At 45.8% G+C, this 19,077-nt stretch overlaps 1 protein-coding gene across 1 annotated transcript; it reads left to right on the plus strand.

Annotated features, from left to right (window-relative positions):
* Nucleotides 1-192: 192 nt before the first annotated feature.
* LOC142891537 (tetraspanin-7-like) lies at nt 193-13,927 on the plus strand. The gene is made up of 8 exons (XM_076031173.1): nt 193-394; nt 6,851-7,039; nt 7,503-7,577; nt 7,684-7,779; nt 8,515-8,670; nt 8,851-8,934; nt 10,509-10,594; nt 11,612-13,927. Exons 1-7 carry the CDS (start codon nt 329-331, stop codon nt 10,575-10,577), a joined length of 735 nt encoding a protein of 244 aa, XP_075887288.1. The 5' UTR covers nt 193-328; the 3' UTR covers nt 10,578-10,594; nt 11,612-13,927.
* The last annotated feature ends 5,150 nt before the right edge of the window (nt 13,928-19,077 follow it).

Below are 19,077 nucleotides of genomic sequence, written 5' to 3' on the forward strand. Positions count from 1 at the left end.
ACAGAGCTGTTGCAACATGTCCACCCACTCTAATCAAAGCAGAAACTGGGATTGGCGATTAGCTACAACATCACAGTGCACGATGCAAACCGCTTCCTCTTCTGCTGCTGCTGCTGCTGGTGGTGGTGGTTGTGGTGGTGGTGGTGCGGTGACGCTGCGTGGCCGCATCAGTTGCGTGGCTGCAGCGTCGTCAGTGTAGCCCGCCCCGCGGAGAGACGCCTCCTCTCCCAGCTCGGTCTCTCGCTCGTTCGCTGGCTCGCTCGCTCGCTGGCTCGCTCGGTGTCGCCCCTGTTTACCGCCGTGTTCCTAACGCATCCGGATCTCAAGGATGGAGACCAAACCGGTCATCACCTGCCTCAAAACCCTCCTCATCGTCTACTCCTTCGTCTTCTGGGTAGGCAACCTCGCCATGATATTACGCGGCCATCACTTGCGCATTTCCCCCCCCCCCCTCATCTCGCGCGCGTGTGTTTGTGTTCGCAGCCCATCTTAATCCGCGTGCGTGCGCGCGTGTGCGTGTTTTTTTTTTTTTTTTCCCTTCTTCTTCTTCTTCTTCTTCTTCCTTCCCGCGGCGATGAAAGTGAGAACGGACGGTGCCAGCAGCGGCAGCAGCGGCATCATCGATCGAGCGTCGTTGTTTTGAAGCCGATTCACGCCGAAAACGGTCGACGGGGCTCGGCTGGATGTGTTGGACGTCGCGGGGCGGAGAGAGAGAGGGGGGGGGGGGCAATCACCTGCTGCGATCTGGCTGGTTTAATATGCGTAGCCATGTTTTTGTTTTTATCTGTTTTTGGGAGGGCGTCATTTTGGGATGGGAGTTTAGCGAACCAAATGCAGCATCACGAGCTGTTTGTCGGCGGGCTGTTTGTCCAAGCCCCCCACCCCACTCCCCCAATCTTACACTGATCTCATCGGGCCTACTGTCCTGATGGAGCAGACTGAACCTTTAAAAAAGGCCGTTTTGTTTAGAGCCTCCTATTGGTTCTTAAAGGGGCCTCACCCATTCTCTCCCCCCCCACCACTGTCTTCCTGGGAGCCCCTCTGCTGATGTCTCTTGATAAGACACATCTGCTCCCTCCGGAGGGAGGGATGCTGTAGAAAAACACAGGCCCCTTCCAGAGGCGAACGCGGTGGTGTCTGATCTCCACGCTTTCATTCTGCGGCTCAGCTGCTCGGTTATCATTTCAGTTGTGTACGTGGCCCCGCGACGCGTCTTCTGCCCACCAACCTACCCATCACGATATATTCAGATGCAGCAAATCCGCAGAGTATAACAAAATAAGTGCTCTAGATATTGATCTGATGTGGTCTGCAGTAACGATACCCTGTCCTCAAAGTTAATGAAAGAGGTAGAACACTGCGTGAGCTCCTGCTTATCTGTTTATCTCTGGATAAACACTCACAATTTGCCTGCTGTGTTGTACAAATCAGGAACCATCATTTTACTGCAACTGTCTGCTCGCAAAGATATTCGCAACCAAACGGTGACGTCTCTGATCTCAGTCAGAAACGGGACAGACAAACGTGTTGTGACAGCGATGGCAAGATTTGATTTTCTAGAATGTAAATATGTTGTTGCCAAACTGCTTTTTGCTAGGCGAGGTCAAACTGTCGTTGCTAAACTTAACAATTTGCATAGAGTTAGTCAATAATCACAAGATCTGTCAATATGCCCCGCTTGGAGCCTTTTTTTTATTGATCTGTCTCCCTCAGTTTTCCTCTGGAATGTGAGATAATAGACTTGTCCAGGGTGAAACTCAACCCTTTGCCCTATGACAGCGTCAGTGACAGGCTCCAGCTAACCCCCGCGACCCTGAGTGCAGGAGAAAGCAGGTCGAGAAGATGAATGGATGTTAGATCATTCTGAGAGGGGATCTGTCTGTGTGTGCTTGCTCCTAATTTCCTTTAAATGCTGGATGAATGTCCCCTTTAATGAATAAGCACAAGCTTAAGAGGCATAGGTGGGAAATACTGTAACAGAGTACAAATGCTTTGTTACTGTACTTCATTAGATTTTTTTTTTGGTACATGTCCTTGAGTATTTCTTTTTCTGACAACTTTTTACTTTTGCTCCCTACATGTGCACACACATGTCTGTACTTTGTACTACACACATTGGAAAAACATGCATTTGATACGTTTTACTTAAGTACATTTCAGAACATGTACTTTCTGACTTTTACTTGAGTAAAGGAGTTGATTCAGTACTTTCACTTTTACCAGAGTATGTTTTTTTACACAAGTAACCATACTTTTACTTAAGCACAGAACGTGAATACTTTAGCCACCTCTGCTCAGCGGCTGCGGACGTCCAAGTGGCCGCGGCCCTCTAGCCGTGTTCGCACCGGGCGCTGCAGCGTCTCTCCCAGACGCGTCCCTGATCCCAGGGACATGAACTTTTTATATTTAGTCGGGACCCGGCTGTCTCCTAGCGCTCGGTTACATCCGCGGCGTCAGGTTGCAGATAACTGAAGTGCACCCGAGTCCTGCGGCTCGGCGGTCGTCCTCCTCCTCCTCGGGTGAAGGAGGGAGAGGAGGCCTCCTGTCGTTGTCACCAACTTGTCGCGCCCGATTACGTCCGGCGGGTGTGAACGAGGGACGTTCAAGTGGCGAGCAGGTGGCGGAGGCTGTACGATGTCCTCACCAGCGCAAGTTGTCATCATACCTCCTTTTTTCTTTTTTTTTTAATGCAGGAAGTGTAGAGGGGAGTTAGATGCTAATCGGGCCGACCCCTTTTAAACTCTGTGCTGTAACCAGCGTTGGAGGCCCGGCATTGAATTTCAAACAAAACGTGTAGGGGGGCTTAGTGAGGGCCGGTGGGGGAGTTGGTGAGAGGCGGAGCTCCTGGAGCTGTTTGGGATTCAGCAACAGACCTGAAGTCTGGACGTCTCTTTGATTTCTCCGTCGGCCTTAAAACCAACACTTTGCCACCGACAGCGCAATTTTTTAGAATGTTTTTTTCCTTAGTAGTGCCGCAGGTCCTCAAGGCTGTTTCTTTGCCGTTGATATAAAGAGTGAGAACGCTGTCAGCTGGAGCACTTGCTCTCTTAGTCTAAACGACAGCGGCAAGGCCCCGCGCTCCCTGAAAATCACGACAGGAGAGCAGTGCGTCATCTGCGAAGAAATGAGCGGCGGACGCGTGGATCCATCACAATGGAGCTTCTGTTTGTCAATTGGCTTCCAAACTTCCAATGTCAAGCACTTTAAATGGACATAAATCATCCTTCCATCCATCTGTCCATTTTCAATACCCGCTTTTTCCTGAACTCAGGTTTGCGGGGGCCTGCTGGACCCTATCCCAGCTTAGGGCGAAGGCATGCAATTTTTATTAGATTTATTTGCTTTGATGGTCCTACAATCTGTAAGGTTTAGCTTAAACCAACGCACAAATAGTCACAAAGTCTATTGCTGTGGAAGTTACGGAGGAAATCCAAAACAGGAACCAAAACTCTTGGCTTACCCGGGACCCAACTTAAGACAATCACTTGAGTTTTGGAACTTTGGCTGTTTTGTACAGTAATAATTGGCATATTAGAATCCATTGCTCCTCTTTGTCTTACACTATGGCCAGCTTGGTTGAACACACCCGGTATTCAGTTGTAGCATTTGAAGTTCTATCCATCCAGTTGTGGTTGGGGTTATACTGGAGTGTGTCCCAGCTGTCTCAGGGCAAATGTTACCAGTGTGTCACAGGGTTGCTTAGAGAGAAATTATCATTCACACTCACGCCTTCAGAATTTAGATTGACAATCAGCCCAATGTGCATGTCTTTGAGGAAGCCAGAGAACCCAGAGAGAACCCACGCAGACACAGGGAGAACGCGCACAATGCTCTACGGTGAAAGGCCTCGATTCGGAAATAACCTTCCTGCGAGATGGTGGAAACCACACAACCACATTGCCGCCCCCGGCATTTGAGATGATATGGCCCTGTGAAAGTTCCTATTATTTCTTGCTCTTGCTTTTGTGGAAATAATAAATATTCGAGTCAAGCGAGAATTTCCCAAAGACGCGGAAGCTGATTCATTTTGATATTCCTCGCCGAGGTGCGAGTTGCTCTCAAACTGTGCTGCCACCTTGACCTTTATGATGGCATGCTATGCATTATGTATGGAGACTTGCCAAAACAGGAAAACCAAAAAGAAAACGTGGCTTGTAGCAAAGTGGGGCTTAACTTCACCCATGTTTGATCTGTTCAGATGAGAGGGTTTAACATTGAATATTCACAGGTTCAAAATGGCAGAAACAACAATCAGACCAGCGAGAGTCGGCGTAATGCAAGGTGAACTTTTCATTTGCATTTAAGTTGAGCTTCCGATGGAACGCTGTGATGCGACGCAGAGAAATATTTTCCTCACCATTTCTAAGACAGTTTAAAAATAAGCGTGAGCTTCTCTCTGGTTCGGCTCCATCAGCACGGGCTGACTGTTTATCATCTCGCTGCCCACAAACCTTCAGTAGAATCCACTTTTGATGGTTTCTCTTATATAACTGGCACATATATACGCGCGTGTGACTGATGGATTGTTCTGTGGGGCTCTGGTCTCTTGCTGTAATAAATGTCTAGGTGCAGATTTAAAATACAGTGGGCAGACAGAGAAACTTCTCATATTTACAATCTCATCCGTGCTTACTTACTTCCTTAGGCCCTTAACTCCATATGCAGCATAAACCGTCAACAGCTCTTTTCCATCCAGCAGGGCTTTGGGCTATCTTTTCCACTTTTCCCCAGCTGGAACCCTGTCCCTTCAGCTCTGCCTCAGTGTCCCGCCTCCAGCTGTTTGGGGCCTTCCTCTCTCCCTCTTCCCCTGGGGGTTCCAAGTCAGAGCTTGGTGTGTGATGGTAGCTGCTGGTTTACGCAAGGTGTGGCCAATCCATCCCCATTTCCTTCTCCGGATCTGGCCCCCTACTGGCTCCTGACTCCCTCCCTGCCACAGCTCTTAATGGCTAATTTTGTCTGGCCACCTGATTTTGATGCATCTCAGACAGCTGTTCATGAATACCTGGATCTTCTGAATCTGTTTTTTTTTTTAAACTGCAATTTCTAGAAGTAGAATTTGCACATTGTCTGTGCCAAAGCTAATACAACGTAACCTTTGGCCTGTCATTAAGCACAGACCAGCAGAGCAACGTGTAAATGTTAGCATGGTCTTTAAATGGCTCTTTTGTTTTTATTTTTATGTAACATCTAACGAGTGGCTGACACAGTCAGAATGTTGTGAGTTGTATTTCAACCCTGAGAGCAGGAGAAGCTGTGATTTAAAAAAAAAAAATGGACCCTTAGGAACCTTTCTTTACTTTTTTTTTCATTTTATCAGCACTTTTTTTTTTCAGTCTTCGCACCATTTTAAACGCTTCGGGGGCCAGACGTTTCGCACAGACACGTCGCCTCTGCGATACAGCCAAACAGCAGGCGGCCTGCTCCTGGAAGGAAGGGAGGAAGCGGAGGGGCACAATGAGTCGGTCCCCCCTCGCCTCGCCTCGCCTCGCCTGGCCACAGTCAGATCATCAGCAGCCGTTCCAAACGCAAGACATACCCAGCTGAGACACACGCTGCCTCAGCTGCCTCGTACAAGGCGTCCTTTCATCCGCATCCTTCATTTGAAATGCTAAGAGAGGCGCAACAGGAGGAAGCGTCTCGCCTCGGATCAAAGAGTTCCTTTGACGCATCCCCTCTCTTTCTCCCTCCCTTTTTTTCTCCTTTTTTGTGTGCATGTCTATGTGTGTGCGCACGCAGGCATATTCATAAAGCGGCCGATCGCTATCCAGCACTCGGGATGAATTCGCCACTCATGTCTGCCGTCTCGTCATTACTCTAATTGCTCTCCTCTGTTCTTCCACCTTCGTCCTCCTCCTCCTCGTCCTCCCCACCCCCGCCTCCCCCCAACATCGTAACCTTGCGCAGCAGCTGGTTTGCTAAGAGTTTATTTTTTAAATCCTGCTAATCCGTTGTGCCAGCCTCCAAAAGAAAGCATTTTTCAGACAACCTTGGGACTCCTTGTGACGACCTTTTGGTTGTTGCAAAAGCCTTGAAAGCCTCCTAAAAAAAAAAGTTGAAAAAGAAATTACACGAAGTGACTGTGAGCCTTGCTCAGGAAACTAGGAGGCGTATCAGCGGTGACTGCTTCTTTAGAAATTTAAATTAACGACCATACAAAGAATGAAGAAGATGGTTGAAGATAACACTAAACTCCCGACTCCTTTGGCAAGAATTTAAACCACTGGGAGGTGATTCACATCTAATATGAATTATTTTTATTTTAATATAACCTATTATGAGTATGTCCTTGATTATGCACTTGGCAATTAAACAACGTAAAGAAAGTTTTTTAGTGTTCTTTCATATCAACAACTGAAATCCGCATCACGGGAAGTCATCGCTCCATAATAGCAAATTTCAACTAATCACAGTATGGCATCAAGCTGTCAATAAAAATCCAATGCTTAACAGAGTTCAGTGGGGCTACGACTACTATAGTTTACCTAGCTAGCCACAGTGTGGTATGTCAGTGTGTCACTAGCTATTCACCCTGATTGGTTCTTTCCTTAGTACAAAATACATCACAAAACAGAAGTTGTTGATCCTCGTCTACGACCATGTGGTTCAGCTGACATTGAAAAATCTGCTGATCTGCTTGAACCTGATAGACAGATAGTTCCCCCAGTCACATTCCAAGTTCCAGGGCCACTTTCATAGCCTTTCATGTATCAGATGGACACGTTAAAAACAACCATCAAACCATGTCAATTCCATTATCTCCGATGTGCAAATGATGAAGTCGAGTCCTCTGCTCTCACTCTGTTCCCTGCGCGTCTTCTGTTACACTCATTCTGTCCCGTCTACCCTCCAGATAACAGGAGCCATCCTGCTGGCAGTAGGAGTATGGGGGAAGTTGATGCTGGGCCCGTACATCTCTCTGATAGCCGACAACTCCACCAACGCCCCATATGTCCTCATTGGCACTGGGACCGTCATCATTGTTTTTGGCCTGTTCGGATGTTTCGCCACCTGCAGAGGAAGCCCATGGATGCTGAAGCTGGTGAGAGGCTCTCGGAGGATGGATGGATGATGTGTAGGCGTGTGGATAAATGGATGGAAAATGGGAGGATGGCTGGATGAGTGGATTGAATGGATCAATGGATGGGTGGGTGGGTAGGGGGATGGACGAATGAGTTGATGGAATAGATGGATGGATAGATGGATGGATGGATGATGGGAGGATGTGTGGGTGGATGGATGGATGGATAGATGGATGAGTTGATGGAATAGATGATGGATGAATGGATGGGTGGGAAGATGGATGGATGGATAGGAGTATGGATGTGTGGGTGGATGGGTGGGTGATGGATTAATGAGTGGATGGAATGGATGGAAGGGAGGATGGAATGGAAGGATGGGTCGTCAATGCTAAAGGGGTTGTTGGGTTAACAGCGGTCAAGTGTGCGGGTGAGCGTGTGAGTGTAAACGATGCAACACCGTCCCCCTTTCTTTCCCCGCTGTAGTACGCCATGTTCCTGTCGCTCGTCTTCCTCGCTGAGCTGGTGGCCGGAATCTCTGGGTTCGTCTTTCGCCACGAGGTCAGCGTTCAAAACACAATTTAACTGCCTGTTATGCACAAAAAGAGAGGTCCTAATGTCAGTGGTTTTTGCCGCTTGCGTGGCAATGACGCTTGTGCGTTTGCAGATAAAGGGGACCTTCTACCGGTCGTACACCGACGCGGTCCTGAACTACAATGCCCAGGATGAAGTGAGCGGCGCTGTCGACAACATGCAGCGCAGGGTGAGTCATTGGTTGTTGTTTTTTTTTTTTAAAGCATCCTTTGCAAAACAAACCCCAGGAGACGTGAGAAGTCTAAAAATAAAAATTCAAGTGTGTGATAAAAAAAAAAAAATGCATTGTAGCGGTAGCATTTGAATTAATTTTATGGCATCCTCATAAATGCTTTTTAAATTTGCATTAGCAAGAAAGGTGAAGCAAGCAAAAATAAGTACAGGATGGACTTTCTTTTCTTAGGAGGTCACTGACAGATGACTTTGCCTGAAAATATTGGTGAAGTAAATCTGGCATTGTTTAAAAATCAAATAAAATCAAATGATTTATTGTTTGTGAACCACTTTAATGTAGCACAAAGTGCTTTACATCAAAGAACACAAACATCATAATGTGGGACCATTACAATTGAAGCAACAGTGACTAAACTATTCATTTATAAGCGTCTTATTCTAAAACTTGTTGCAATCAGTCATATGGTTATACATATTAATGACTTTGGTCTATTCAATTAGACATTCACTCTTATTAATAATGTGAATAATTACCAATGGAGAAGAAGAGTTCCTTATGCTCATGCTCGAAGATTTAATTCACCAGTCAGAAGCAGCGATCGCGCAAGACAACAACAGATTCAGAAACTGGTGAAAGAAATAAACGGACCAGTTTTTGTTTTTCTCCGTTCGATTTCGATTTCCATCGCATCATCTGTCTCTCTCCCGTCTCCTCCCTCTGTGACCCCAGCTGCGCTGCTGCGGCGTCTACAACTACACCAGCTGGTCCAGCAGCGTCTATTACCCGTCCAATGGCATTCCCGCCTCCTGCTGCTTCAACTTGTCCGACTGCAACCCCGAAGACCTCCGCAACGCCACCGTGGCCCCCAGCAAGGTTTACCACCAGGTATGTCGCACTGCATTTTCCCCCCCGGTGGCCTGTGTTTTCACACCGAGTGCTTCTCACCGGCCTCACCTCCTCCCTCCCCCGCTTCAGATGCTCTCCCGGATACCAGTCTTCATCTTGCCCCTTACGTGCCAACATAACGTTTACCCTCTGCACACTAACCTGCCGCCTGTGTTTCAGGGCTGCTTTGAACTGGTCACCTCCTTCATAGAGACCAACATGGCCATCATCGCTGGAGTGACGTTCGGGATCGCTTTCTCACAGGTGGGGGAAAATATTCATCCAACGGAGCGATAAACGTACACAGACCACCGCGATGGTAAAGGTTCGACAGTGACTTTGCTCGATGTCGCCGCGTTTTCTTTGGGTTTTTTTGGGCATTTTTATTTTTTATTTTGGGAGAGCAATAATATGCAGCACTTTTCTGCTTTTCTGCTGCTCACAATCAAAGAAAATTACGTCAATATTAATTCATTATTAAGTCAAATACATTATTTTTGAGAACTTTAAACACAATAGGAAAGATATACTAACACTTACTGATTTCCTTGCATTTCCATTCCTTGAACAGCGTGGTTGAATCCACTCTAAACCTTTTTGTAAAACTGTAGTAAAACATACAAACAAAATATAATCATTATCAACTCTTTACTGTATTTCCGTATAATTCAATTGTCACTTAAATCGACTGTGGGCATCATTCAAACACTCAAAAACACGGCCAAGCTATATCATTTCAACTAAAAGCAGATCTCTGTAGTTAGCTACAATTAGCAAGCTAGCTACTTAGCAAACCATGATTAGCAATTCTGCAAAAGGAATCAAAACTTTACTAAACATGAAAATATGCACTCTGTCATCATCCTAACATCGTTAGAGAACAAATACGCGTGTCAGTATCTACTCACAGGCAACTAGTGTCCAAATATTTCCATTAACAAGATGCCGAACTGCACACATGATCTCCAGTCTGTCACAACTAAAATGGAATGTTAGATGGAGTGCTAAAAATGGAATGAAATTAGACTATTTTAGTATAGTTCCTACACATATACACACATACATATGTAAAAGAGCAAATAAGGGAGAAAAAGAGAAAGGTCTACCAGGGAGATGTGAAATAAAATATAAGTAATTAACAAATTGTTAAGGCCACTAGAACGTTTGATAATGGAATACAAAGAAGAGCATTACAGTATCGTCCATACAGTTTTTCCGTCTGCAGGGTACTAACATGTCTAACGCACTTGGTCTGACGTTTAATAAATGTGTCTTTCTGAAGGCGAAGGGATGCAGGTAATATTTTCCATGAGTTAAATGTCATTTACTATACTTATCTACTCCTTTATTGTGGGTGGGTCAGGGTGCAAGCAAGGCGCCTCGCAGGGCCTTTTTTTCCCCAGCGGTTATCAAAATACCAAATAGATATTCATCTGCTCGGCTGACTTGTAAATCCAAAATCCCGTTGCCGCATTTTTCTTTTTATGGGCAACAAAGAGACGAGGTTGAAATGTGGATTCATGGGCTTGGCACTGTGTCATCGGGCCACTGGCGCTCTGTAGAGAGCCGTGCCATCGTTCATTTATTCTGCAAGTCACCATGTTTAATGAAACAAAAAACAAAACAGCAATGCATGAAATAGAAAAAAGTCGCCGCACTCTTTTAACGCTTTTTAATTTCGGAATTACCCAGGCCTTTTTCCCTTTAATGGAAATGAGCTGCAATTATTATTATTATTATAATTGTTTTTGTTGTCCTGAGATTATTGTAATCTAAATGTTTTTCAAGGTCCGTTCCACACTCGGAACCAAACGTGCTTCTCTCTCCTCTCTCGTCAGGTGATTGGCATGTTGCTGGCCTGCTGCCTGTCCAGGATCATCACAGCCAATCAGTACGAGATGGTCTAGCTGACGTGACGTGGCAGGTGAGAGGCCTTTGCTCGCGCCACACCAGCCACTTGCGAGCCGGATGCGTTCGCGAGCAGACGGGGATGGCGCTTTTTCGCGCCCGCAATTACGCTCGGCCGCTGAGTGTTTTTACCGCCGCTCAGCGCCACCGCCCTCTGCTTTGATGGCGACCGTGCATCGTTTTTCTCCAGGGGCAAAAATAGCATCCGGCCGTCTGGCGGAGCATTAACGTCTCCAGAGCGGAATGTTTCTGTCATCGGTTGCTGGAAAGCAAAGTAAATGTTTGAAAAAAAAGAAAGGTTGGGTGTTGTTGCTTTTTAAAACCAAATGCGTATAACCAGGCAACCTGGAGATGGTAGCAGAGACTTGAGTGGTGCAACCATCCATCTCTGCAACCACCAGCAGAACGTGTCTGTGGCCTTTGGCTCCATTAGCGAATCAGCTTCCTTTTTTTTTTTTTTTTTTTTTTCCTTTTTTTTTAGCTGTGGGGAAAGCGAGAAGTGACTGATTAAAGCTGTCTTTTTAAACCCACAGAGGAAGAAAAACTGACCTCTGCACACGTTGCGCAGTTTCGTCGCGACTGGATGGCAAATTTCACTTTGCGAAATCTCCTCCGAGCAGAAAAGATAGTTTTCAATTCACTCCAAAAATTGCTCTCGGGAAGAGTTTTTAGGTAATAACTGGTGGCGAGGCACATCTGGGTTTTCCCGCTCACGCCAACAGGGAGCTGATGCTCGGCTAAACAGCCTGTGAATAATCTGATTGATCTGCCTTTAACGTGATCGACGCGAGCCGGGATGTTTTTTTTCCCACTCACCTCCACAGGCTCTTTACCAGATGGATACGCAAGATTATTCCAAAGGGTGACGGAAAAGACGTTCTTATGTCGAAAAAAATGAAATGGAATAAAATTCTCCACACGCTGCGCATAATCTGCCTAGGATTTTAAGCCTGTTCTTTTGTTTGCAAAGTACACGTGACAAAGCCGCAGGATTCGTTCAATTCACTCTTGTTCTTTCGTTTTGTCCCTTCAGGGAGATGAAGAGAAGAAGAATGCAAAGAGCCTTGGCAAACCCGACCAGAGTAAATTCCCCCCAAACACTCTCACACGCCTGTACTGGAATTTACCCTCCCTCTGTCTCTCTGCCTGTGATCTCAGTGTAATATCTTCATGTATCTTACTGTAAAGCGTCATTCCCCGACTCGCTGTCGTCACGCCGCCAACGTTCCACACCTCATGCCTGCTGCTCGGCTCCCCAGACGCCCCTCCCCCACCCCCCCGTTTCATTCACACCGGAGCCTGTCGAGGTTCGATGGCCTCGGACAGGTTGAGCGGGTGCGACCGGGCTTCTCGGGCCAGTCGCAGCATGCTTCGCAGGACCACTGCGCATCTTTGTACAGAATTACATTACTGAAGCTTGAAGAATAACAGTTTAATAGACGAGTGTACTTATTTTTCTTGCTTTTGACTTTGCTGTCGCTCACCATTGTATATTTCCTGGTTGTGGCATTTTGTGAACCGAAGCGCGCGCACCGAGGCGGTTTTACGTTTGTACGAAAAACAAGGGAAAATGGTTTAAAGGTGAGAAAAACAGGAGACGTGGGAGAGAATATTTTTTACCTGTAGACGAGGCACAATATTTTTTGATCTTCTGGTTTTTAATTAGCAGCTTATGAGATATACACCTTGTTAAGATTTAGGTTGAGAATCATTATCGTCTTGGATTATTTGACAAGGAAGTGTATTTTTAAGAAAATGGGAGTTTAAGAAAACTGTCGGTCTTCTCCAATACTCTAAAAAAAAAAAAACAATCCACTTTGTCCCCCCTCTACAGCCACTAACTGGACTTAATACAGAAGTTTCGTAAAACATTTATTGTATTATATTAATTGTGATCGACCACAAGAGCAGTGATGCAACACTGGTTCCCTTTGACCGAGGATTACTATGTTGTTAACAACAAAACTCAGTTTTAATTGAAATTCTATAATGAGGCTTCAAAAAAGTGCAAGTTTTATTTGGCAGAGTGAGGCTCTCCGGCTTTAAATCATCCGCCAAGTTCATTTGGCGAACACCGTGTTGCCGCGGCTGCATGGAAACGGCCATGTTTCAAGGCGACGCTGGCAAACTTTGCTCTCATCTCAGACAGCAGCGAGGTGGAATGAATCGAACAAATCCGTGGGGGGGGGGGGCCCAGAGCGCGGCATCAGACAGTTTCTCCTCAAAGGCACCAACAGTGACGCGCCTCATTATCAGATGTAATCTCAGATTGTAGCTAGGTGGGATAGGGTTGTTGATTGGAGGGGGGGGGTTTATTCAAAAATGATATCATCTAACAAAATGTTTTAAATGCTGCCTAAAGCTGTCCAAGAGGCCAATCAATCCCACTTAGAGTCTGTACTTATCTCATCTGATCCCCCCCACAGAGTAAAGATTTGGTGGTGTTGCATTGTGTGTACCTGAGATCACTGTTTGAGGTTTGTGGTTTGGTCTAGTGAGCCGCTATCCGGGCTGCTGACAGGCTTCTAACCACTAGAGGTCAGTCGAACGCTGTTTTTCCTCGCACCTGTTACGCTCGAATTCAAACTAAAACTTTAGCCTGTGAATTGCTTTTCTCTGGAGTGATAACACTCAAACTTGATGTTAAAGTGACAGAAGCTGATGAAGAGTTGCAAAAAAAAAAAAAAAAATACCCTGCAGTATTTACGATATCCTACCGAGTGGATCATCATCACCTGTAGATACTTAATGGGAAATGTACTTTATATGATGTAATGTTTCTCTAATATGCTACTCAGAATAAATGTTGTGTCACAGTTTTGATGCAGCACTTTGTGCTGTGGATCTGTTTCTGTTCTCTAGTTTGCAGGGGAAAATATCGCACTGGTACAGCAACAAAAAATTGTGGCTCATGTTTTGTTGTGCAAATTGTATCTTTTTGAATTTTTTGCTGTATATTTATTAATTATGGTTTCGTTGGCATTAGTTTTACACTTTCAACAAGTGATTTTTTTTTTAATAGTTTTTTTCTTTGTGTATGTGTGTGTGTGTGTGTAAGGGAGCGAGAGAGAGAGAGAGAGATTCTAGATTTTGTGGCTTCTGTTGTGTTTTCCCTTTTTTTTGTCAGTATTACTTTCATTTCCAGCTGTAAATCTATTTAGTGAATGTAGATTTTCCAATGATGAAACTGATTTTCTTCCTTAGACTGATATTGTCGTGTAAATACTAAATTGTAATACCATCCTGCTTACACATGGGGTCCCTCTGCACTTAGAACGATTCACACCCTGCTGTCCGCTATTGAAGTCACCATCAGTGGTCTTACTATCAATAAAAATAAAGAGTAACAGTTTTGTTTGGTTGTTTTTCTTTTCATTTTAGCAACGGGTGAGATACAAAATGCCTCTGACTGGAAATCTTGAAGTGTTCTCTGACTTACCAGGGTGCTTTCATTACGTTTTAAACGGGTTTGTGGTTTACATCTCATCTATTTTTAATCATTAGCTGTAAAAGTCTTTGTTTTGGCTCCCAACAGTCATCACAATAATTACCAGTTCGTGACAGGAAGAATTAATTTTGGTTTGAACAAGGCAGTAGTCCTACAACAAAGACGTAAATATTCACACCGGTGTGTGGCAGTAAATTGAAAAGAACTGGCATGAAATGCTTGCATCAAATGCTCCCTGCAGGAAAGGACTTTTCGCATTATTCAGAGTTCACTGACAGGCTACGGACGCAGTTGTACAGTGTTGTTCAAAATGATGAAAATGCACCGATAACACTAATAAGGTGGACTTTATTAATCGGGTGTTTATTTTATCCTAATTGAAAAAAGTTGAACATTGCAACCTTTTCCTATACTGCTCCCGGGATGTTTTTTCTCTCGTCGTCCACTTGGGGGCGCTTCGGTACCACCGGAAAACGGAACTCTGAGGAGCCCGTCCTTGCGTGCGCCGTATGTGTGGGAGGTAAAAAAAAAAAAAAAACGCACGCGCGCTCGCGCTCGCGCGTCCCTCCTCGTCTTTCTCCGGTTTCTACCGACGCCGCCGCTGCCGCCGTTATGGGCTTCCGGGCTGCCGAACACGGCCGGCAGAGCGGCGGAGAGACGCGAGAGCGAGTCTCGGCGAGTCTCGGGGAGCTCGCGCCGCTAACCGGCCTTGATCCAATCTCGTTACGCAAATTAGCGGCAGAGCGGCGCGGCAGTGGGTCCGCTAATGGAGCGTGCGTGCCGCTGGCTTCCGCGCCCTGCAATCCTCCCCTCTCACCCCCTTCCTTCCCTTCCTCCAGTCCCTCCTCCCCTCCTCCCTCCCTGACACACACACACACACACACAGAGCGAACAGGGAGGCAGGCACAGACAGACGTACACACACACACAGAGATAGACGCCCGCCCGCACACACACGCAGGCACGCGCGCGCGCGCGCGCGCGCACACACACACACATACACACACACACACCACCCCATCCCTCCCGTTCGCCTCCGCCTCCCGAATACGCTTAATGGGTTGTAGGCTGGAGGGAGGCATCCACCGGGGAAGCGCTATTACTCACTCAGGCACACGCGCACGCACGCACGCACGCACACACACACACAAAACCCCCCGATTTGAGCAGCGCACAGACACACACGTTCCACCTGCAGCCAGTCCAATTATAACCGAGGCTGCACGGCGCCCCTAAACGTTGCAGCTTCGCCTCTAAATCCAACTATGTGTTTTGTTTACTCAGACGGCCGTTTACATCTTTTGTTCTTTTGAATAATAAGTGACTTTTTTCGTATACGAATTCACAAATGTCAAGTTGTAGAGATTTTACATTGTCATAGAAACAGCATTATGTTTTGTTTTTGTTTTTTTTAAAAAAGAGAGAAGTGTTTGGCAGGTACAAGGACGTGTCATTCGTCTTTGTGTTCCACACGCTCTTTAAAAGACGCCACCGAGCGCGGGACGTTCACCACCGGCGGCGCAGATTTGAGGGGCGTCCGGCTAATGTGGCCTTGAGCCTCCGCGTCGCCTCGAGCGGAAATGAGATTTGAGCTCACACAGGCGGGAGAAGTTGGCCTTCAAGGCTTGGAGCGAATACTTGAGTCGGTGGAGGTGAAAGCTGGATGGATTCCTCAAATGCTGAGCTGTCACAGCTCGGTACGTTCCACCTTCTTAACCGCAACAAGTCAGCACGTACGCAGTGACAGGTCAGTGTCAGTCACACGCGGGGGCATTAAAGGCATGCAAGTCAACAATGCAAAACACAGAGGGGTTTGTGAAAGAACCACACAAGCTCTCGAATAACAATACGGGTAAAAAGAAATGCAGGTTACAGGATTGTTTTTCTGTGTCGGTTGACCGCAAGATTCTCAAGCTCAAGTTGCAATGTTGATCATTAATAATGCCAATTATTTTGGACTGGATTCGCATGAGCTCGGAATCTTTTGCTGAAATGCAGTATAAAGTGGCATGGACAATGAACGGAGATGGAGTAAATTCCTTTGGTGGCCTTATTGTTGTAAAAAAAAAAAAAAAAAAAACGTGTAGTGTCAAGGGTCTGACCTCACTGTCTTCTTTCCTTCAGTATTCTTTCTTACAAGCGTCCTACAGTATGAAATCTCACATAAATGGTTCTGCCTTCGTAAGACATCCACTTGAAGCAACTACCAACATCGCTGGTGTGTGAAAACGTCTTCATACTGAAGTGTAAGAACTACTGCAAATCAGCCTAATGTAAATTCTAAACTCCTGACCAGATCAAAGAAAAACTCCTCCTTCATAAAAAAAATGAAACTAAATTTATATATATCAAACTAATGAGCTGCCACAGCTGTTATGTTTGTGTTAAAGAAGAAAGTTGGGGCTTAGAGAGCCATTTCAGTGTCTTACAGTTGGTCCGATGTGCTCCCCTAATTGCTGCTTTAAGATATTCATTAGTCTATATTTTGCTTGGCGCAATATATAATGGAGCTTTCAGATAAGTTTGCATGTGTAAAGGCTGTTTCACTGAACGAATGAGGAGAAAAACAACCGTAACTTAATTGTCATGGAATGGCTCAATATTACATTAACACAACTCTACCAATAACAAGTTCCATACTGTAATCTATCAAGTGGACGGTTGGCAAATGTGACAGGAGTGGAAAGTACAGTGTTCAGTAACTTGAAAGTATAAAACAGGGACATCCCCATGACGTGAAATTGTAAACAGTGGCAAGTCCGTATGAGGAATATAAGTGAGGCTGCGGTAAAGGGATTTTTTTTTTTTTTACGCACATCATCATTGGTTTCGGTGAAACTTTGGCCTTTGAAGGCCGTTAACGGCAGCAATCAGGCTGTGAAAGAGAGTGTGTGACGGAAACTCACACACTCTTTAGGTTGGATCCCACCCGGATTATTAAACATTCGCTTTTTATTTATATCAAACATACATTGATAAATCTGTACTTTTCAGATTTTCATTTTACTGTCACAGCAGGAAAGGAAGTTGTTTTTTGAAAAAGCCATATTTTATGCTCTGGTTTAGAAATTGAACCCTGCTTGTTGGGCCCCAGCATGCAAATTCTGCATGATGTCGCTCCAGTAAAAACCATCCGGTCCCGCCGACTAACTCATGCCATGTGTGACAGTAAGCCCACTTCCTCCCGACTCCACGCTTCCAGACCTTTCCAATTTTTCACCCAGTGGTTTTCAGGCCCAGCAGGCGCTGACTCAAGTGACACGACTCGAGGCAGTTTGTCAAAGTTTGCGCCGCTCCTTCTGGACAGAGCAAAGGCTTTATAGAAAATATGTAACATCTGCCATATCTGCTCAGGCTGCTCAAGTGATTGGGAAGTGATTGTGATGGGCCGGTGTAGGTGGTTTACTTGGCATTCTCAAAGTGGCGCTGGTCCGGTTTCTGCAAGGTTCTCCAGATTTCCCCTTCTTCTTTTATTCATTCTAAGCTCAAGTCGCTATTTTGCCGATAGATAAAATGCCCTCATATATGGGTTTCACATTAGCGTGAAATCTTTAGCTGAAATCCAGTATGAGATGGCAAGGATAATAAACTGAGATGGAGAAATTTCCTTTGGTGGCCTTATTATTGGAAATACAAAAGACCTAGTGTATCGTCAAGGAGCTGACCTCAACATCTTCTTTCTTTTTAGTACAAGCATCTTACAGCATGAAATCTCATGTAAATGGCTCTGTCTTTGTACGACGTCCACTCGAAGCCAACTTTGCTGGTGTGTTAAAACATCCTCACACAGAAGTGTGCCAACTTTGATGTATTCCAAATGAGCCGTCTAATTTAAAACCTAAACTCCTGACCAGGTCAGAGGAAAACACCTCCTTGATAAATAATCTCCCAGAGTTTAGACAAACTAATGAGCTGCCGTGGCTGTTATGTTTGCTGTGAAGAGGAAAGTTGGGGCTCGGAGAGCCGTTTCAACGCCATGCAGCCGGTCCGATGTGCTACATTAATTGCTGCTTATCGGGATATTAATTTGTTTTAGTGATAATTACCATCCTCAGATCATTCCAGTAAGTGGCTCGTGTGGCGCGGGGTGGATGGAATGTGTTTTCAAATGGCATCGGATTAGATCAGATTAGACTTGTTAGGTTCATGACAGAGACGACTTGGCAGCATCAACATGATGATTATTTTCCGCGTCATTTGCTACCTTATAAAGTAACATGGTTGAGCTCCTCCTGTCCTACCCTCCCATAGCATTGTGGGGTTGTTGACGCCGCTGTTATTCTAATTCCTGCTGAAGCCTCCCTGCTGAAGCGGGACACCCCTGCATCACACTTTGCAGCTGTGATGACAATTAAACAGGGTTCCCAATCCAGCCGCTCCTGGCCGTGGCATCCTTCAACCTCCCTCCTCCTCCAATCCCTCCTCCGCCTCCGCCTACGCCTCCTTCCCATCTCTCACTCCTTCAAGCCCAGAGCAGAGAAGATGATGACACTCGGCATAATCCGCGAGCGCTCTGCTCGTGACATGACACACAATCGGAGGACAGAAAACAACTTTCTCCAACGGATGCGGGTGTCGCCGCTTGCGTTGAGGAACAGTCCGTCCTCTGACAAGTGGAAGGAGCTCCAAAGGAAGAATAGAGGAAGGCGATGGGGTGATTGACAGCCCTGTTTTGCGAGAGCGTAAACCACCCCCTGCAACTATCTGATCTCTGCTGCAGCGCTGACTCCTGCATTTGTTCCGCTGACCTGCTTATTTTCTTAACAGGATCCTGCACGTAGCCTCACGCCCCCGGGGGAAGATTTAGGACTGAGTGGGATTGAGGCCGAGAGGGACGGTGACTCGACCCCTTGGTGATAATTATGTAACATGTACCCAGCTACTGTGTCCCTAAACTATTTAAAGGACATGGTTTCATTCTGAGCAGCGCTTCTGCGCATATTGGAGGATAATTTACACACAAAAACCTCGGGGGAAATTAAAGTACATTAATGTCAATATGAAACTAGGAGCGCAAATAGCTTTTTTTTTTTTTAAGTAAAAAATTTAGT

The sequence above is a fragment of the Nelusetta ayraudi genome, unplaced genomic scaffold (assembly GCF_046127955.1).
Source record: "Nelusetta ayraudi isolate G7.1 ecotype Tasmania unplaced genomic scaffold, CSIRO-AGI_Nayr_v1 ptg000031l, whole genome shotgun sequence".
NCBI classification, from domain to species: Eukaryota; Metazoa; Chordata; class Actinopteri; order Tetraodontiformes; family Monacanthidae; genus Nelusetta; species Nelusetta ayraudi.